At 44.3% G+C, this 21,835-nt stretch overlaps 1 protein-coding gene across 2 annotated transcripts in view; it reads left to right on the top strand.

Annotated features, from left to right (window-relative positions):
* Positions 1 to 21,835, top strand: part of Pik3r5 (phosphoinositide-3-kinase regulatory subunit 5) — a 74,861-nt gene that overhangs the window by 30,326 nt on the left and 22,700 nt on the right. For both annotated transcript variants that reach the window (XM_048798063.1, XM_015504477.2), the window contains exons 2-5: positions 17,663 to 17,778; positions 19,697 to 19,797; positions 20,670 to 20,738; positions 21,510 to 21,648. In XM_048798063.1, coding sequence (XP_048654020.1) covers positions 17,676 to 17,778; positions 19,697 to 19,797; positions 20,670 to 20,738; positions 21,510 to 21,648 — 412 coding nt within the window. In that variant the 5' untranslated portion in view covers positions 17,663 to 17,675. The remainder of the gene's footprint in view (positions 1 to 17,662; positions 17,779 to 19,696; positions 19,798 to 20,669; positions 20,739 to 21,509; positions 21,649 to 21,835) is intronic.

Here is a 21,835-nt window from a genome sequence, read left to right as displayed (position 1 = left end):
CTGTTTAATTTGACTTGGTGTCTTTGTTGAAAATCAGTGAGCCAAGTCAATAGTGGTCTGTTTTTGGTTTTCATCCTTTCTGAACTTTTGGGCTGATATGTGGATCTGTTTGTCTTTATATTCCTAATACCATATTGTCTTCATTAATGTAGATTTAGAGCAAATCTTGGAGTGAAGTAGCACAAAATCATCCAACTTTGTCCTTCTTTTCTAAAATGGTTAACTGTTCTAAATATTTGGCATTTCCATGTACATTTTAGAATCAGCTCCTCCCTCCCTCCGTCCCTCCCTCCCTTTCTTCCTTCCTTCCTTCCTTCCTTCCTTCCTTCCTTCCTTATCTCTTGAGATATTGACTGGGATCATATTAAATCTGTAGATCAATTGGGGTAAATAGAATGTTGAGTCTTCTGACCCATGAACATGGTATCTCTTGCCATTTTTTCTTTGATTTGTCTTTCCAATGCTTTGTAGATTTTTTTGTTTGTTTTCAGAACTAGTGATTGAGGCCAGGGGTGTTCTACCACTCAGCTACATCCCCCACCCCTTTTATTTTTTATTTTGAGGCAGGATCCTACTAAGTTGCTGAGGGTCTTGCTAAGTGGCCAAGGCTGGCCTGAAACTTGTGATCCTCCTGCCTCAGCTTCCCGAGTTGCTGAGATTACAGGTATGAACCACCAGCCTGGCTTGTAGATTTAAATGTAGAAGTTTTGCTTGTTTTTTTTTCTTAAATTTATTCACAAGAATTTAATTTGGGGGATGCTATTGTGAATGATATATTTTTAAAGTTTCATTTTCTAATTGGTAATCACTAATATTTGGAAATACAATGGAACTTTTTATATTGACTTTGCTTCCTGTAACTTGATAAACTTACTCATGATCATTTTTAATAGATTTAATAGACTTTTCAGGATATTCTGTGTATATAGTCATTTCATCTGAGAATCAACTTTCTAATTTGTGGGGTTTTTATTTTTTTTTCATTGCCTCATCACGAAGGCTATGATCTCTAGTACAATGTCAAATAGAAATGATGAGAGAAGATTTTGTTCCCGATACTAGAGGAAAAGTACTCACTTTTCACCTTTCAGTATGATGTTAACTATAGATTTTTTCATAGATGACCTTTATTGAACTTTTAGGAAGTTCTCTTCTATTTCTGTCTTACTGGAGTTTTTATAAACGGGTGTTGATTCCCTTTGTCCCCTCTTTGAGATACCAATCACTTACCTATTAGGCTTTTTGATTGTGCCCAGAAGTCATTTTAGGCTCCGTTCATATATTTTAATATCTCTTTTTAGTTTTTAATCTTTGAGTGGTTTCTATTGCTGTATATTAAGTTCACTAATCTTATTTTTGCAATACACAATCTTTGTTCCATCCATCTAATGAAATTTTCTTTTCCCATATGATCTCCGTCCTAGACTTCTTTTTAAAAGATTCTCATTCTTCCTAATTCTCTACTGAGGTTTCTCACTAACTCATGATGTATGTTTTCCTCGAAATCTTTTTATCTGTAATAACTGTTTTAAGTCTTTGTCTCCTAATTCCAATACATCTTCCATTCTTGGGTTCATTTCTATTGAATTGTTTTCTGAGAAATGAGTTACATTTCTCATCTTCATCTGTCTATTCATTTTTAAATCACATTCTGGGCATCGTGGTCACCATGTTGGTGAGAGTCTGGATTTTATTGTTCTCCATTAAAGAATGTTAATTTTTACTCTTGGCTGGTAGTTAATTTATAGGTGGAATCTATGATCCCTTTAGGTATTTCTTAAAGCTTACTTAGGATGCAGAGTTGCCCTTACTCAAGAGCTGGAGTTGCTCTAGAGTCTCAGTTAAATGCCTAAAGTATCCAGCGATGTTCCTGAACTCTGACGGATTGGAAATTCAATGGCTCCCAATGCCATGCAATTTCTAGAATCTCTATTTTAACTCAAGATTTCCCAGGAGCAGGTTTTCCCAGTCTTCATAAGGTCTTGTCCTGTACATGCAGTTTAGGATTCAGCTGAAGTCTCCAGAGAACCCCTCTGCAGATTTCTGGAACTCTTCTTTCCCATATTTTCTAGTTCCTGGACCCACAGATTCTAGCCATTTCAGGAGCTTGGAACTCTCATTTCTATCTCCTCAGCTCAAAGACCTTTGTACTGAACTTGGGTTCTGTCCCTGTATTCCATGCTCTGGGAAATAACTTGAAGCAGAAAACCAGGGAAGTCAAGAGGCACACTCTCCTTGTGTATTTCCTTCCCTCAAAGGTAGGATTCCTGTGCTGCCTGCTTTCCAATGTCCTTAAACAGTCGCTTCACAAGTTTTGACCAGTCTTATAGTTATTTATGGACAGAGACCTCGTCCAATGCCAATTACTCCTTCCCCTCTGGTAGGGAAAATACTCCTTCCAGACAGACTCTTGAATGTGGCCTTTTAGATAAGATAAATATATTTAAGTGTGATTTGTATGATTTTTTTTTTTTTGGTAGTGGGGATTGAACCCAAGGGCGCTTAACCACTGAGCCATATCCCCAGCTCTTTTTAAAAAAGTATTTTACTTAGAGACAGGGTCTCCCTGAGCTGCTAAATGCTTCTCTAAGTTGCTGAGCCTGGCTTTGAACTTGCGATCCTCCTGCCTCAGCCTCCTGAGCCACTGGGATGACTGGTGTGTGCCTGTAATTACAGGCAAGTGGGCAAGTTCTCTACCACTGAGCGACACCCCCAGTCCTAATTTTTGTTTTTTAATTATATTTTAAATTTTTTTTAAAGAGAGAGAGAGAATTTTTTAATATTTATTTTTTAGTTTTCGGCAGACACAACATCTTTATTTGTATGTGATGCTGAGGATCGAACCCAGGCTGCATGCATGCCAGGTGAGCGCGCTACCGCTTGAGCCACATCCCCAGCCCAGATTTTTAAAATTTTGAGAGAGTCACAGTTTCACATGTAGCTGTAAGAAAGAGTAGAGGTCTCATGTACTCGTTACCCCATTTACTTCAACAGTAGCATCTTGACAAGCTGTCATACATCACAAGATATTAACCTTGACCTTGACATAGGCAGATACAGAATTTCTGTCACAATGAGGATCCCTCATATTGCCCTTTTATAGCCACACCCACTTCCCTTTTGCCCTTACCATCTCCTTAATCCATGGCAACCAATATCCTCTCCGTTTCTATAATTTTGTCATTGTTTGTTGAATCTGTCACCCATTGAAAGACATCTGGATGGTTTCCAATTTGTGTGGTTTTTGTGTGAACATAAGTTTTGATTTTTCTGTGATAATTCCCAGGAGTGTAACTGCTGTATCCCACAAATTTTAATACTTTGTATTGTCATTCCTTCAATGAATTTTTGGGTTTCCCTGGAGATTTCCTCTAAGACCCATGGATTATTTACATGTGTGTTTAGTTTCCAAATACTTGGAAACTTTTCTATCTTTCTGTTATTGATTTCTAATTGGATTGCATGTGCACTCTGAATGATTTCAATTATCTTACCATTTTAAGGCCCAGGAGATGGTCTATCTTGGTGCACTTGGAAAGAATGTGTACTCCGCTGTTGTTGGGTGGAGAGTTGCATCAGTGTTCATTTTCTTTATAGTTCTTCTAATCATTGTTGACAGAGGATTGTTGACGTCTCCAAATATACATCAAGGATTTGTTTATTTCTCCTTTTCATACTCTCAGGTCCACCCCCCTCCCCTTCCTTTCCTTTTATTGTGGTACTAGGGATGGAATCCAGGGCCTCACACATGCTAGGCAAATACTTTATCACTGAGCTACATTCCTAGTCCGTTTCCCCCTTTTTAAAGATTTCACTCTGTGACAGGGTCCTGCTAAGTTGCCCAGGCTGTTTTGAACTCCTGATCCTCCTCCCTCAGCCTCCTGAGTAGCTGGAGTTACAAGTGTGCACCCTGTGGCCGACTGTATGGTCAGTTTTTCCTTTACATATTTTGCTGCTGTGGGTGGTGTGAATGCATTTGAGATGGCTCTGTCTTTGGGGAATTGACCCTTTTGTTTTACTCTATAGTGTCCGTCTCTGTTTCTGGTAGTTTTCTTTACTCTGAAGTCTACTGCATTTGCAACATAGTCATGCCTGCTTTATTTTGAAGAGTGTTTGCAGGATCCATTTTCCCTTCCTTTTGCTTCCAACTCACCTGTATCATGACATTTGAAGTGATTTTCTTGTCAGCAAAAGGTTGGCTCATGTTTCGTCATTCACTACCAATCTCTGTCATTTAATTAATATCTCCAACCCTTTGACATGCGTCATTATCGATAGGCCGGGACTCAAGTCCGCTATTTGATTATTGGCTTTCTAGGTTTTTAGTTCCTGTTTGTTTCTGTTTTCTTTTTCTGCCTATGTATTACCTGAACTTTTAAAAATTCATTTTGATTTTATCTATAATGTTTTGCTATATTTCTCTCTGTATAGTTTTGGAGCAGTTCCTCTAGGTATCACCATGTACACACATGACTTAAAACAGTCTACTGACGTTAGTTCTAGTGAAATATAAAAACCTTACTCTCCTCTGTTTCCCCATACTCTCCCCCATTTATAATATAATTGTCTGTACTCTGCATACATTTAGAACCACATCAAATAGCGTCAAATTGTTTTATTTAACCATCCAACATCATTTAGAAGACTCAAATTTTATCTAGATTTTTGACCTACCTGTATTCTTCCTTATGTGCCAAGATTTCTTTTTTCTAAGATCATCCCAATTCTGTTTAGATAATCTCCTTTAGCTGTTCTTTTAGGGTAGGTGTGCAGATAACACATTATCTTAGATCTCCTTTATCTGGAAATGTCTTGATTTCTCTTTCATTCCCAAAGGATATTTTTGCTGGTTCTGGGCTTCAGGGTTGACAGGCTTTTTTTTTTCTTTCTTTCTTTCAACGCTTGAAAGATGTTATAATGTTATTCTACTTCCTTTTAGCCTTTGTGATTTCTGATGAAAATCCCACTTGTGTTCAGAGGGTTTCTCTTCTATGCATGGTGTCGTCTCTCTCTTGCTGCTTTCTCAGTTTTTTTTCTTTGCCTTTAACTTTCCTAAGTATATCTAAGATGTCTTGGTGAGTGTTTCACCTGCATTTTTATTTGTAGTTCACACAGCTTCTTGCATCTGTCGGTGTATGTATTTTGCCAGATTTACCAGGTTTTCACCAATTATTTCTTTGAGTACATTTCCAGTCTTGCCCTCTTTCTCTTTTCCTACTAGAACTCCAATGACGTGACTATTAGACCTTTTCTGTCATAGTCCTACAGGTACCTAAAGCTCTGTTTTATTTAGTCTATTTTCTCTATTGTTCAGATTAGAGAACATTCAAGTTCATTGATTTTTTTTCCCCTCTGCCCTCTACCTTCTGCTCTTGACCTCCATTACATTTTCACTTCAGTTATTTTATGTCTTAGTTGTATAATTTCCTTCTTGTCTGAGATTTTCTTGTTTTTTCCTTTGTGCTCAGAGAGTTTTATAATTGCTCCTTGAAGTTTTTTTTTTTTTTTTTTGATGGACAGCTGCTTTAAAAATTTTAACATCTGTCATCTGGGTGTCGGCATCTATAGACTGTCTTCATTCAGACTGAGAGCATCCTTGTTCTTGATGGGACATGTTATTTTTAATGGGAACATGGGCATTTGGGGTATTGTGAGAATTATGAGGATCTGAATCTTACTTAAACCTTACGCTTTCTTTACCTGGTTTCCTCTAATGCTTCTCAGACAGGGGAAGTGGAGGGTATTGCCTCATTACTGCCAGGTGGGGGTACAAGTTCCAGTTCCATGTTCAACTTCCACTGACATTGGGGCAGGATCCTCATTACGAATGGGTGGAGTGGGAGTTTCAACTTCCTGTTAGGTCCCCACTGATACCTCTCCAGCTAGAAGGGTTAGGAGTGTGCCATTACTGTTCCAATACAACCATGGTTGTGGTGAGAGGGGGTGATCTCATTATGTCTGGGCAGTAGTGAAAGTCCTGACTGTCCATCAGGCTTCATCTGATGATACCAGCTCACCGGGGAAGGGCAACTACTGTCTGGGGTAGGGGGGTGGATTTCCAGGCTTCTCACTGAAAGTCCACGTCTGGTGTCTATTGACACCATAGGGTGGGAGAGGGCACATTACCACCAGTGGGGACAAAAGGCTTGACCCCTACTTGGCTCTTAGGCAGTTGCCCACAACCGGAACTTGGGGAGCCTCATCACAGGCTGGCGGAGTGGAAGTCTAGTTTTCCTCTGGACCTTTTACTGACACCACAGTCTTCTCTGTGGAATTTGGCTGGAACACAGCAGCGATGGTTCGAAAGTTCTCTCTCTTGTTCTGCTGCCCCCTTCCTCATTCTTTAGCTACAGGGAGTCAGATTTTTCTCTCTGTATCCATTGGTTTGTCCAGGTTGCTAGCTTTTCCCCTCCAAGTTGGAATATATGAGGTAAAAAGAGATCCTTCCTTATTCCCAAGGTCCCTAGCTGGTCCGCTTTCTCTACCTCTCAGAGCCTCTTGGGTCTGTTTTTATATACAATGTCCAGGGTTTGTAGTTGTACTATAAAGGAAGAATAGGGAAAAGGATACCTAGTCCAATTTCCCAGAATCATTTTCTAATTTTTCTATACTTAACATAATACATGTGTAATTAAAAAATAAGCTATAAAATGTGTATTATTGTAAAAATATTTATAGAAAAAAATCATATAGAATGTTGCCTCTTGGAGATCATTGCTGCTGATACTTTGCCATGTAACTACACAGGGTAGTTTTTTAAATTTTATTTTTTAAGATGTAAAAAAGAATTGGATACATCTTACAGTTCTTTTGGTCATGATTGCCAAAAATGAACTTGAACAAGGTTAAGAAAAACAAAAATAACTTTAACAGAAGATACTGGGGCAACTCATAAAGCCCGACCCCCCCGAACCCCTGTTCAAGCAAAACTCCCAAAGGAATTGCCCCTTGCAATCGCCCTCAGCCTATGCCATTGGGTCCTCTGGTCCACATGTCACCTGATCCAGTGGCCAATTCTCTGCCCGGTGTTGGAGATCTTGCATGGACACCCCACACTCCCTCTTTGAATCATTCTTGCTTTGAGTTCTGTGACCTCACACTCTCCTCCTGTTTCACAAGCCTCATCTTCTCCGTGCCCTTTTGTTGATTCTCCATGTGCCACCTCTGAACATGGCATGCCCTGGGGCTGACTCATCATCTCACTGACCACCATATCCTAGGAACCCCCAAATGGAGAGCTGTGGCCCTGACATCCCCACTGGGGTCAGAGGGGTGCAGCATAGATGAAACAGAACTAATGTTTTCACCTCCCAAATTGTCCTTTCCCCAGAGTTTTTCATCTCAGCAGGTAGAACCCATCAGTCTTTACTAAAGAAGAACAAAAGCAGATCAAGTATTCAATAAGTGTAGACGCCCACTTGGGGGCCAAACTTTAGCCAGCCCGGATGCAGACTCCACCCAACTTCTAGAGAGTCTGTCCTGAATGGAAGCCTGGGTCTTCCTCAGTCCATTTCCAGCTGATTCAGACATAATGTTGCTCTTTGATTCTGGCCTGTCAATGTTAGTTTTCTTTTTCTTTCTTTCTTTCTTTCTTTCTTTCTTTCTTTCTTTCTTTCTTTCTTTCTTTCTTTCTTTATTATTATTATTATTTTCTTTATTTTATTATTTTGAGGATACTTTGGGAATTGAGCCCAAGGTCACTGAGCTACATCCCCAGCCTTTATTTATTTTTTAATTTTGTGACCGGTTCTGAGGCTGGCCTGGAACTTGCGATCCTCCTGCCTCAGCCTTCTGAGTTGCTGGGGTTGCAGGCAGGTGCCACCACACTTGGCTCCCAGTGTTGTTTTTCAATTTGGATTATGTGCACCTGTGTATCTTTTTCATATCAACACAAATGTTTATTTTTCCTCTCTCCCCACATATAGAACATATTTAGAGAGAATCTGGGAGAGGTGGCATCTGTGCTTGATGCCCTAATGTCATAGTAAATGAACTTCCTTAAGAGTTTCGGAAAGCTCTAGACCGGGCTGACTGGGACTCTTGAAATCAGTGTCTGCTTCATTAAAAAGTTGTAAAAACCACACCTGGCCTGGTATCATGAGGAGTATCTGATTTCAGTTTTGTTCACGAGTCTGGATGGTTTCTTTTCTTGTTAGGGTGGTTTTGCTTACACTAATAAGCCCTATTCATGAATGGAATGGAGAAGAAGGTGGGAGATTTTTCTAATATAATTGGGCAAGAGTTTAAAGAAGAGAGACTAAAGAAGATGGATTTGCCAAAGTTGGAGAGAAATTATTGCTGTCAGATGAATGAGGGAATGATTGATCACTCTAAGTCGGAGAAAAGCTGTCTGAGGGAAGAGATAGTGGATTAGACCCAAAGTTATTCTGATGGTGAAGTATCTGGAAGTCACAGTGCTCTGGGGTGTGGGGAGGGAGGGGATGAAGAGGAGGGGGTGCAGAAAGGGAGACCCACGAGGGAGCAGGGACAAAAGCCTTTGCCCACTTTTCTCAACTCTCCTTCTTTTCCATGAAGGGCCCAGGAAGGCCCAGGGAGACCAAAGTTGTGGTCAAGGCCAAGAATAATGGGCTGTGGCCACAGGAGGGAAAGAAGAAACACACTAACACACACAGCACTGACCTGGGACCACATGCAGTGCTCAGGGCTTGAACCACATGATGTCACTCATTCAGAACAACCCTAGAACTCACGGAGCCCACACCATCACCACCCACCTGTTCACATCTCCTCCCCCTCCTGGTCCTGGAGCCCACCCATTGACCAGTGACTGTTCATTGTTCCTGCTGTAATAGATTCATTTGGTGACTGAATGTCTCTCCGAGAATCTTATATCTTAAAAAAGCAAACCAGGACAGGGGAAGTGAGCAGCGCAAACCCATGGAGAATGAATCACTAGCAATGGAAATTCAGGCCATTTTTGTGCAAGACATCTTCCCTGAAAGCCTCACATTGTAGCACACAGATGAAACAGCAGAGTCAGCCCTTTGAGTGTCTAGAGAAGGACAGAAATGATTTCCTATAAACAGCGTGTAGGAAAGGCGATGGACTTTGAGAGTCAGGCCATCTTTAGATGCTCTTCCAGCTTAGGCCATAGGAATTAGGACCACAGGAACTTGGGCAAGTTAGTAATGTACCTTCCTTCAACAGTAGGAATAGGGGACAACTATGATTATGCCACAGGGTGATTATGATAATTAAACTGGGTAATCAAGTGAAAATGCCCAGCATAGTACCTGACATAGAAGAGCCACTCAGAAAGAGCCAGCCTGGGGGCTGGGGTTGTGGCTCAGCGGTAGAGCGCTTGCCTAGCACCCGGGAGGCCCTGGGTTCGATCCTCAGCACCACATAAAAATAAATAAGCAAAATAAAGGTGTTGTGTACAACTAAAAAATAAATAAAAAAAGAAGAAAAAGAAATAGCCTTCCTTCCTTCCCGCCTTCTTGCCTTCCTTCCTATAGAGAATTGACACTTTATGTAATATCACAAATATACCAATTAATTACCTTTTTTACTCTTTTAAAACCTTATTATAATAAACATACTATAAAACTTACTATCTGAACCACCTTTTGTTTTTGTTTTTGGTGGTGCTGGGGATTGAACCTAGGGCCTTAGTGCATGTGAGGCAAGCACTCTACCAACTGAGCTATATCCCCAGCCCCTGAACTACTTTTAAGTGCACTGTTAAGTAGAGTTAAGTACATTCACATTATAGTGCAACCCACTCTCCAAAATTCTTCATCATGCAAAATTAAAACCCTGTGCCCACTAAAAAAAACCTCCCTATTTTCTCTTCCCCTCAGCCCCTGGCATCCACTAGTCTACTTGCTGTCTCTATGAATTTGGCAACTCTAGGGAGCTCATATAAATGGAATCTGACATTTGTCTATTTGACTGGCTTATTTAATTTAGCATAAATTGCTTAAGGTTCATCCATGTGTTAGCACATGTCAGAATTTCTTTTTCCTTTTAAAGGCTGAACAACATTGCATTATAGGTATATACCACATTTTGTTGATCACTCAGCTTGGATGCAAACTTGGGTTGTTTATATTTTGTCTATCGTAAAGAATGCTTCTATGAACAGAGAAGTATAACTACCTGTTCAGTTCTTTGAGGGTATATATCCAGAAATGGAATTGCTGGGTAATATACTGATTCTATTTTTTATTTTTTTTAAGGAACTACTGTTTTCTATACCTGCTACACTATTTCAAAGTGCCAATAGCAGGGCACAAGAGTTCCAATATCTCCACATCCTGACACTTTACTTGCTGTGTTTTAATAATAGCCATTTTAGTGGGTGTAAGACAGTAACTCATTATTATTTTGATTTGTATCTCCTTGATGACTAGTGATGAAAAGCATCTTTTCATGGGCATATTGGCCACTTGTATGTCTTCTCTGGAGAAATATCTAAGTCCTTTGCCCATTTTGGAATCAAGTTTGGGTTTTTTTTTGTCTTTGATTTTGTTGTTGAGTTGCAGAAGTTCTTTGTATATTATGGATGTTTATCAGATAAATGATTTGCAAATGTTTTGTTCCAGTCTGTAGCTTGCCTTTTCACTCTGTTGATTAAAACCTTTAAAGCACAGAGTTTCAGATTCTGATGTCCAATTTGTCCATTTTTTCTTTTCTGCATGTGCTTTTGCTATTGTATCCACAACATCATTGACAAATCCAGTGTGACAAAGTTCTCTCCTGTATCCAAGAGCTTTATGGTTTTAGGTTTTTATGTTTTAATCTTTACTCTTTTTGAACTAATTCTCTATGATATTAGATCTTCCTATGTGATGACAGGATATGCATTTCCAATTGCTTTTGCTTTCTTTTGTGTCTCTCAAAAGTTTTCTTCATAAAAATCTTGCATATTTTTAAAGTTTATTTTTGAATTTTACTCCTCTTGATACTATTGTAAGTGGAGACCTTTTTCCCAACACATCTTTAGTTTTTATAATTTTTTGTGGAAACCTTAGGAAGTAGAGTCGAGTGGGAGGAAGTTAGGTCGTTGAGAGACTGTGTTTGAAGGAGATATTGGGACCCTCTCTTTGCTTTCTGATTGCCATGAGGTGGACAGTATCATGTATTCTCTCCATGATGAACTGCCTTGCCACAGACCCAAAAGCAATAACCCATTCAATCATAGATTGAAACCTCCAGAACTGTGAGCCAAAACAAACCTTTCTTCCTTATAAATAGTTTATCTCAGGCATTTTATCACAGTAACAGCATACTGACTGACACTATTTTACATGCACACAGACACACCTGTGTTCTACAACCTCCCAATAGCACCACAAGCTGGGGGGACAAGCCTTTGGTACATGGGCCTTTGGGGAATGGTCAAGATTCCAAACTATAGGGCCTGAGGATATAACATGTGATGAAGTACTTGATCAGCATGTGCCAGGCCCTGTGTTCAATCCCAAGCACCACACACATGCACAGGTGTACATACTCACAAGAGCATCTAAATTATAGCAAACAGAAAATATTACCTTGCAGGTCTAGCCTGTGTACTAGAATCATCCAAGGAGTATTTTACTTCTTAACCCAATCCAAAAGACACCTGGAGCTGGCAGCAGAAATATGTATGTTAAGAAAATTCCCTGATCATGTTAATATTTATCAAATTTATTGAATGCTTACTACATGCCACACATTATTCTAACAATTTCCCATATATTAACTTGTGCTTTACCCCGAGCTCTTGCAGATCTCAGGCACACTCTTCGCCTTCCCTGTCCTTTTAAGTGACACCAACATGGAGACAGACACAAATGCGCCAAGACATGCAGCCCAAGCAATACCACCCACTTCAGTGCGGGGTCGCTCCTCGTGCACCCCTTCCGATCACTCTCTAACACCCGACTTCTCTGCTTGAGATGGAGTCTTCTCTGCGACCCGAGTAGAAATGATTCTCACTTCCAACACAGCAAGGACACAGCAGAGACTAAAGAGATTTTGTAACGATAGGAGGCAGGTAGCCGGGCAAAGCAGGGGACACGGACAGGAGTAGCACTTCTTTGAGAATACCCAGGCGTATAGCTTTGACTGTCAGGAAATAAATACTTGTCTGTAGTTCTTTTTGTCTTCACTCAGTCAACATAGGTAAACCTGATTTAGTCAGTTTTTGTGCTGCTGGGACCAAAATAATGACGAGAACAACTTAGAGGAAGAGGAGGTTTATTTTGGCTCATGAGGCTCAGAGGTCCAGTCCACAGATGGCTGACTCCATAGCTCTGGGCCCAGGGTGAGGTAGAACACAATGGGGGATGGATGTGAGGGAAGGAAGCTGCTCCCCTCATGGAAGTAAGGGGGAAGAGACAGGGAAGAGAAGAGAAAGGGGCCAGAGGAAGATGCACCCCTTAAGGGTATGTCCCCAGTGACCCCCCCCCCACTCCTCCAGCTAGGACCCCCCTGCCTCCTGTAGGTGTCCTTTCAAACTAGGACCTATTAGGTTTTAGCTCTCATAATCTAATCATTTTTTCCCTCTGCATATTCCTGCATGAGCAGGTGCTTTGGGGGTCACCGCATATCCCAACCCTAACCACACTGAGGTTACTTAGGTTAGTCATTTTCTTCCCTATCTCTTTCAATGTGATTGATTACATACCTCATTCATAATACCATTAATTTTTTTTAAAAGAGAGAGAGAGAGAGAGAGAGAGAGAGAGAGAGAGAATTTTTAATATTTATTTTTTAGTTTTCGGCGGACACAACATCTTTGTTTGTATGTGGTGCTGAGGATCGAACCCGGGCCGCACGCATGCCAGGCGAGCGCGCTACTGCTTGAGCCACATCCCCAGCCCCCATTAATTTTTTTTTTTTTTTATATATGGATATATCCATTTTGGTCCCCTACTCCCTGTGGGACCAGAGCTGTAAAACATGAACCTGGAATGTTCCAGAACACCAAGAAAGCAGTGGGAGGTGTTAGCCAGAAATTCTTCCTTCCCTATGAGATGTCGAGGGTCCAATCTCTCCTCTTTAGCACTTTGAGAAGACACAACCCCCCCAAAAGAGAAGCCCTCCTCTTTGCCTCTTGGGGGCTACCACAGGAAGTAGACCCAGTGCCCACCCCTCTGACCAGCCTTGGGCCTACCTCGTGGAGTTGTGTCAACACGTGAAGGGGCGGGAGAAGCAGAGCTGCCTCCCCTGTGTCCCCTGGGACCCCGCAAACCCACCCCCAATGCCAAGTCTATCTGCCCTATTCAGGGTCCCCAGTAAGGAGGACTCCGAGTCCTCTGGGCTGGCGCAGAAGAGGAACTTGAAGGTGGGGCAGGCCCCGTTGTTACATGTTTCAACACTGCCCCTGGAGGTGGTGGTGGGGGCCATTCCCGGCAGCAGCTGGAATTTCACAATAGGGGAGGGGGGCTCCTCTTAAAAGAGGTGGGTGGGGGTGGGAGTGAGCTGCCAAGGCCAGGCCAGGCCTTGCTTGTCAAAACTTTTGAAAAGAGGCTTCATCCTGAAGAGAGGGGATCCCATCGCCTGTCCTCCCTTGTCACTTCCTCCCCAAAGCCAGAGGGGACCGGTCACAAGGAATGAGTGATGACCGACTGACTCACCAGGAGGAAATGAGTGTGCCAAGGGCCAGGCCACAGCTCAGCCGAGAGGTCCCTCAACTGGGCTCCCTTTCCCGCCTCCCTCCGGCTCCCCAAGCTCAGAGCCCCAGCAAGTCCTGACCCTGAGCGCTTTGGTCAAGCTCTGATGGCCCCAAGACGCCAGGGAGGCTGGCACTTCAGGAACTTTTTGCCCAGGGTCCTGAGGGTATCCAGCTCTTCTACGGAGGAGGCCTTGATTTTTTCCCCATTACGTGGGACAGGAAGGAGGCTGGGCCAGCAAGTGTCAGAGAGGGCCCTGGGGGGCGGGTAGCTGTTGTCCTCTAGGACTGGTGCTAGCAGCAGCCCCAGGACAGTGTGTTCTGGCGCCCTTAAGGACAGGGGTGTGGCAGAAGTAGCATCATTTGTGTCTCGAATTTGCATCATGACAATGTCGGACACACAGGTGACTCATGCCTGCCTCTTGGCATGTCCATCACGTGAGGGGCTGGGTGAAGGATGACTTGACACCCAGCTCACACAGTTTAGCCCCATGCTCCAGGATAAAGACACCAGGGCCCTTCATGCCACCAAGGTCATTACTGCCCCTTCATGCCACCACAGTCTGCTGGGTGTTTGCTCTCTGGATCACACTTGTGAGCTCTGGGTCTCTCTCAGGAGCTGAGCTCAGCAGCTGGTGTAGACAGACACAGTGGGTTTCCTGATCCCAGCAACTGAGAGTCTGCATTTTATTTATTTATTTTATTTTATTTTACTGAGGCTTGAACCCAGGGATGCTCTGCCACTGAGCTACTCTGTAGCCCTTTCTATTTTGAGATGGGTATTGCTAACTTGCACAGGCTGGCCTTGAACTTGCCATCCTCCTGCTTCAGCCTCCTGTGTAGTTGAGATTACAGGCTTGTGCCACCATGCCTGGCAGATTTTAAACCTCTTTTTCTTTTTTGGAGGGGGGAGGGGGGATACTGGTGATGGAACCCATTGGCACTTGACCCCTGAGCTCTATTCCCAGTCCTTTTTATTTTTAGTTTTTATTTTGAGACAGGGTCTCACTAAATTGCTTAGGGCCTTGCTAAAATTGCTGAGGCTGGCCTTGAACTTGTGATCCTCCTACCCCAGCCTCCAGGGTAGCTGGGATTACAGGTGTGCGCCACTGCATCCTGCGATTCTAAACCTCTTAAAGCAAACTCATGGTCATTGAGTTGGGGTGCAAAAGGGCCTGAGGCTGTCTTGGGACAATTTGGGAATTGCTTTTGTTTTTCTAATAACTGTATCTGACTGCGCTGAGGGATCGTGGACTGTGATGGTTGCAATACAGCGTTATCATGTACTGGAAGAACCCAGACTCCCTGGGTTTGGGTCTTGGCTTTGTCCACCTCCTGGTTGTGTGACCTCAAGCAAGTTGTTTAACTTCTCTGTGCTACTAATTGCTCACCTGTTCCTTTCGCCCCACCAGCACCCCACAAAGGGGATCCAGCTTCAGCCTCTGACTGTTCAAACACACCTTTTTTTTTTTTTTCCTGGTACTCACTCCTGCACCATGATGAGGAATTCACATCTTTGACTTGCCCTACAGTGGATATACAAGTTGCCCATTCTCCAGGTAGCATAGCAGCTGGTGAGCAAATTTGCTAAGTAGGTATTGATCTGAAGAGCCATGCCCTCACGTGGCGGGCAGCCCAATCTGTGTAAGGGATTCTCTTAAAGCCCCCACTCCCTGGCTCTTGGCTCTGGGGGGATAAAGGAGGGTCTTCCAAGGTGGCGGACAACCCTGTTTTTAATCTTCCTAATCTCATAAGGACAGGATGCAGGTGTCTCTTTGTTGATTCTGGACTAACACCCCCCTTCAAGCCCACTAGGGTGATTACAGCCCCCATCTCCACAGTCCACTGTGCCTCTGAGGACTTTGGAATGTTGGGCAGGTAGCACCTATGTCCTTGGAGTGGCACCTCAGCCACAATTTGGGAAGACAGAAGTCCAGCTGATACCTTGGCCTTGAAGGAACCCCTTCCCACTCTGGCTGTCAGCAGAGGTGTAGGACCTGGAAGTTTAGGGACCTGGAATTTCAGAGACCTGGAAGTTCAGCCTGTGTCGGAGGCCAGCCCAGCACCCCAGCCTCTTTGCTCCTGGGTCTAGGTCCTTGGCACACTGATCCCTGCACCCAGATCTTGACATATGCTATTTCTTCTTTCTGGAATACTCTTCATCTCATTTTCCCCAGAAGCAAACGTGTCCCTCTTCCGAGACCCACAAGAACCAGTAGTGGCCTTCTCATCTGGCCTCCTTCCAGAAATATCTTTTCTTCAGAACCTGTTTCACTGTGCTATGGGGTCTCCTCTTTCTTTGTTTAACTGTGAATGTCTGTGTCAAAACAGGATGTCTATGCCTCTCTATTCACTGCTGTATCCCTGGCACATAGTAGTTGGTCAAGAAATCAATGACAGAATGGCTGTATGTGTCCATCACTATACCATCCACATTTCATAATGCGTAGCCCCCTGGGAACATCAAGGAAGTGATGCTCGACACCTCACAATAGGGCTTCTTTGTTTCCTGGGCATGTGGTTCCCACCAGGCGAGAGAAGTAGAAATATTTGCCTACGTGGTGACTCCATGATCGGAATGCTGCGGTCCTACAATGGGACCTGAATTAGGAGCTCGCATCTCTTTGCATGTCATTTGCATGGCTCAGCTCTGGGCTCTAAGCTTCCTCTTCTGGTTTCCTGGTCATTCCCCGATCCACAGAACGGGCCTGCCACTTCCTCTGCTTTCCCACGAAATTGCCTGACCGGCCAGTGACAAAATCTACCCAAAAGAGCTGAATGCAATGAAATTCCCAGGCACAGGGACAACTCTGCAAAGAACTATATATAGTATGAGAGCCTGATGCAGTGGGAGCTTATGACATCCACTGTGACATTTAGTTTTCCAACAGCCCTGAGAGATTGGCACCATCATCATCATCCCCATCTGATAGATAAGCAAACTGGGGTTTGGAAATCGTTAAAGAATTTGCCCCAAATCTCACAACCAGCCAACATCAGAGTCCAGATTGGAGTCCAGGCCTGTCGGATACCAGAGCCCGAATTAATCACGGTGTCAAAATGCATGTCATGTCCTCTGAGGGATTCAGGGAACCCTCACCGGAATCCAAGACGCTGGGCTGACCCTGCTGGGGGCCCTGCGTTCCCTATACATACTAAAGCCCCTGAAGTCCCCTCCTCCGTTGCCTTCACCAGAGCATTCCCAGGAGAATAGGGAAGGTGACTAGGCAAGGACATTGGATAGCTGGTGACATCGCGAAGCCTCAGAGAAAGCAAAGAAAATAATGTCTAAACACAGGGTGAGAGCAGAGAGGACCCAGGTGCCCGTGACCCGTGCAGAGGTTGGCAGGATGGGAATGGGGATTTGTATGAGGACACTCCCCGCCCTGATACCCCACATTTGGAAGGAGATCCTATGACCCCCATCCCTGAAGGACTGGGAGGATTCAGGCCTAGAAATTCAGGAAATATCCCTCAAATGATTTGGATTTTCTTGTTGAGATCCTCCTGCCCTAGGGTCTGCACCCCCTACCTTTAGGGTTTGGCCATGGTATAGGCATTCCCTGGGCACTTGGCCCTTCACTTCCTATGCCTCTGTGCTGCTCAGCCACAGGGTGGCTGCTTTTCCTGCTCAGATGTGGCTGATCCTTTCAGGACTCCACTTATCTTGTCTGTTAAAATGGGAATGATGATAACTGGACTCACATTTCTGAAAGGAGCTTGGGACATTCAAAGGAGATAATATATGCAAAGGCAAAGTAGCATCGTATTGGCACATAGTAGGTGGTCAATAAAATAAAAATTTCCCTTCTTGCCTACTACCCAAGTTTTGATGGCACTGTTTCTGCCCTGGAGGCCGCACTAAGGCCTCTAGAGCTGTGCCCACAGTACCCGAGCTACAGTGGGCTGATCACACTGGACTTGGAGTAACTGTTGCCCTCCTGGGCCGGGTGCTGCCCTGCTGGACTCAGGGACCAGACTTGTATTCTCTGAGAGGGGAGCTCAACAGGCTGACCTGGCATCTGTTTCCCCACACAGGCAATGACTCAGGATGCAGCCAGGGGCCACGACGTGCACGGAGGACCGCATCCAACATGCCCTGGAGCGTTGCCTGCATGGACTCAGCCTGGGCCGCAGCACCACTTCCTGGTCAGGTAGGGCTGAGGGAGCTGGGGAGGTGTTCTGAGGACCCAAGGGGGCCTCAGAGGCGGTGTTGGGCCCTGGGCCAAGCATGGGAGCTGGCAGATTCTGGTTCACACTCAGAGCCTCATCTGGGCTGGGCAAGCGCTCTCCCACTGAGTTGCCTCAGATTCTGTTCAGATCCTGTGTGACTTGAGCAAATCCCTAGACTTCACCTGGGCAGGAGCCACAGCATGCAGCTCTGTCTCCTTTCTCCCTTGACGCTTCCACATCCTACTCAGGTGCTATCTCGCTTCCTCAGCATGTGCTAGAAGCACAGGTTTGGAATCGCTTAGAAACACCCCAGCTGCTGATTCCAAAAGAGCAGCCAGGAATTCACAGGCAGTTCTCCCCCAGATTCTCCTGCTCACTTGTTTCTAGTTCCTTCCACACCCTACCCTCCTCCAGCCTGCAGAACAAGGGAGAAACTCAGCAGAGCTTCAAGGATCAGGGGCCTCTATGCTCCCTGCTTCCCAGGACTGAGAACTGGGGAATTTGCAGGCTGGGGCACGTGTGTCTCTGCGGCTGGTGCCTAGTTGTAAGAATTCCTTATTCTAGTGAAGATTTTTTCACATTTCATGTCTGTTTGCCTCTCTACCTACTCTATGAGATAGATGCCTGCTGGTTCTTAAACATACCTGGTTTCTTCCCACTTCAGGACCTTTGTACCTGCTGCCTGGACTTCCCTCAGACTGTGCATAGCTGGCTCCTTCTCATGTAGGTCTCAACTCAAATGTCACCTCCATGGAGCTATCTCTGGCCTTCAGAATTAGACAGATCTGCATTAAAACTGTCTTTAATTGGCTGTACATCCTTGTGCAAGCTACCTATCCTTTCAGGACTCCACTTATCTTGTCTGTAAAATGGGAATGATGATAACAGGACTCACATTTCTGAAGGGAGCTTGGGACATTCAAAGGAGATAATATATGCAAAGGCAAAATAGCATCATGTTGACACATAGTAGGTGGTCAATAAAATAAAAATTTCCCTTCTTGCCTACTACCCAAGTTTTGATGAGGCCTAAGCTTGCAGAGTTGAGGTGCATTGTTAAATCAAAGAATATTAAGAGATCTGACTTTGGCAAGTTCTACAAAAACCTGTGTTTAGGATCTCCTGGCCTTTGGAAGGAGTCCATGCACATAAGGAGACATGGAGTTTAAATTCCATGAAATGTACTGTCAATACACATCCACCCTTCCTAATCTCCTTTTCCCCAACCCCTGACATATAACCTCCCTTGATTCCTGTGACCACACCTTTTAATTTTTAGGGGTTTACCCTTGTTGACTTCAGGGAAACAGAGACAACCAAACTAAGAAAGTCTGAGGAAGTTATAGCAACAAAGTGCTCATTATAGCTTTTGAGCTATAAATGAATTTAGCTTCCCCTTCCTGGGTTCCATTACCAGCCAGTTCAGGGAAACTCCAAGATTGTCACAGATACCTTCTTGGGTCTTAGGGTGGAGCTGGCTGTGGCTCCTCTATTTATTCTACAGTTTCTTAGTTCTGATCTAACTTCCTTGGGTCTCATCGGCACCAGCACACATTGCAGGAAAGCAGAGGAGATGGAGCACCAGTGCTCCCCAGAGGTGCAGGGGCAGAGTGACCTCAAGTTCATTGGCCTCTAAGGGGATCCCGGCCCATGTCTCCAATCTGTGCTCTTGAGCCTCTTGTGCAGGAATAGGAAATGGGTCATCATGTCTCGATGGGGTAGGGGAGCACATTGGTTCAGCGTGCTCGCTAAGGCTGTCTCACTTTAGAAAGGAATGTTCCAGTGCCATCCCCAAGAGAAGAATGTCCCAGTATAGATCCCCCCTCTCTATAGCTCCTGAGTGAGGGTGGCCAGAAGAGACCTGAGCTGATCACTTGCCTCTTTTTACTCCCTTTCTAGCGGGTCTGTGTCTGAATTGCTGGAGCCTACAGGAGCTGGTCAGCAGAGACCCGGGCCACTTCCTCATCCTCCTGGAGCAGATCCTGCAGAAAACCCGAGAGGTGAGGGTGTCCCCTAGCACCCTCAAAGGCAGAGCTCTGGGTTTGGCGCGGTAGAATTGAGAAATCTTATGTCTGGATGCTGATGCATTGAGGGTATCTGGAAAGGGGTATGTTCTCACTAGTGTGAATAGGAAATCCAGAGACCTGAGCTGAAGCCTCTTGGGACTGACATTGCTTGTAAGTCTAGCAATAGACTAGAAAGGAGGGAGGAAGCTTAACCCAATCCCTTTTCTGAAAAGAGCCCATAAGAACAAAGGCATAGAAGAGAAGAAAGAGAAGACCAATTGGGAAGGGAAACCGAGGCCTCCTTTGACAGTCATGGATTTTATAACCAAGGAATGCATGTAGGGCTGAGCTGGACTAGACTTCCAGAACATCTGTGAATCCCAAAGGAGGATTCTGGCTCTTTTATAAAGAATTCTCTTTTTTTAAGTTTTTTTTTTTTTTTTTTTTTAATGAATGATTGAGTTTGGAAAACGTGATTTTTCTTCAGTTGGCTCCCTCTATAAAAAGAAAGTCTTCGTTTATCAAGACATCTAAGGTTACCATTCTGGCATTACCATTACCTGGTGCTTTTTATACTGTGATCCCAAGCAAGCCAGCATAAGCACTAAACTGCCTCTGAAGTGCTTGACTTATAAACCTAAATAAAGAGGACCAACACTCCTGTAGGAACAGGGGAGAGTTTGGTAGAAGGGATTGAATAGGAGTTGTGGCAGATGCATCATCTATCCAGAGTAAAGAGAAGGAAAAGTCTAAATTTCATCCAGCACAGAAGAGAGAGTTGGGAGAGTTTTCTGTGCCTCCAACCCCTCTGAGTTCCAGAATGGGCCATGAGAATGCTGCATTTGACCTCTCCATCCTCTCCACAGGTCCAAGAGAAGGGTACCTATGACCTCCTCACCCCACTGGCTCTACTCTTCTATTCCACTGTCCTCTGTGTAAGTTCACATGGGCCCAAGCAGGAGAGGGAGGAGGGGAGAGGGGAGGAGAATTACGAGTAACTTCTGTCAGGGATACAGTCCTCACTCCTCTGAGGATCAACAGAGAGAGGAAACTCTAGGTTTTTATCTTGAGATAGTTTTTGACCCTCTGATGTCTTGAGAGCTACCATCTTGAGAGGCCTCTGGTAATTCCTCGTGGCTGCCATTGTACCTGGCATCTCTGGGCTTCCATAGAGGAACTGCTGTGACAGTGTATTCATCAACCACAAGAGAGAGTCCATGGAGAGATTTTGTGTCCACCTCAATTTTGACCCCAGTGGTCACTTTCACCCAGTGTGATCATCTCTCATATTCACCAGACTGGTGACCGAAATGACCGTGTACATGGATACATTCTACCCAAAGCATAAACACTTGCCTGTAGTGAGGATGTTTAACTACAGGATGGAAGATCCTTCTCCAAAATAAGTGGCAACAATGCACAGGGCAGAATGATCTTGCGGTGACAACTTTGCAGAGAGGCTCTCTCAAGTTTGGGTAAACTGTGTCTGTTTGGTCAAAACCAGGCCCTAGGTGCCATCTTGCCCATCTGTGACTCACTCCCTGAAACTCATTTCTCATTCATCCTAATCTTATTCTGCCACACACTGCTCCCAGGAAATGATCATCCTTTGTAGAACATTCCAGAAAGGGAGAAGAAGCTTTCCTGGAATATCAGTGAGTTTTTTTCTCACCTGTATCTCTCTTGTTGCCCCTTCTCTGTCCTAGACACCACACTTCCCACCAGACTCAGATCTCCTTCTGAAGGCAGCCCGGACCTACCACCGGTTCCTAACCTGGCCTGTTCCTTACTGCAGCATCTGCCAGGAACTGCTTACCTTCATCGATGCTGAACTCAAGGCCCCAGGTGAGTGTTGAGCACAAGGAACAGGGCTTGGGTGGTCAGGAAGCTTCTAGCTCTTCTGAAATGTTCTTTGGTTACGACCCTCCTCACCTTTTAACCTTTAGCTCACCTCTGCCCATGCCCTGGTCAAAACCTTCATGGTAAACACAACATCAGGTGCCTGAGTCTGCACAAGCTAAAGCAGTAAGTG

This window comes from Marmota marmota, unplaced genomic scaffold, assembly GCF_001458135.2.
Source record: "Marmota marmota marmota unplaced genomic scaffold, marMar, whole genome shotgun sequence".
Taxonomy (NCBI): domain Eukaryota; kingdom Metazoa; phylum Chordata; class Mammalia; order Rodentia; family Sciuridae; genus Marmota; species Marmota marmota.
Note: the sequence above shows the minus strand (reverse complement) of the source record. Positions and strands in the feature narration are given on the sequence as shown.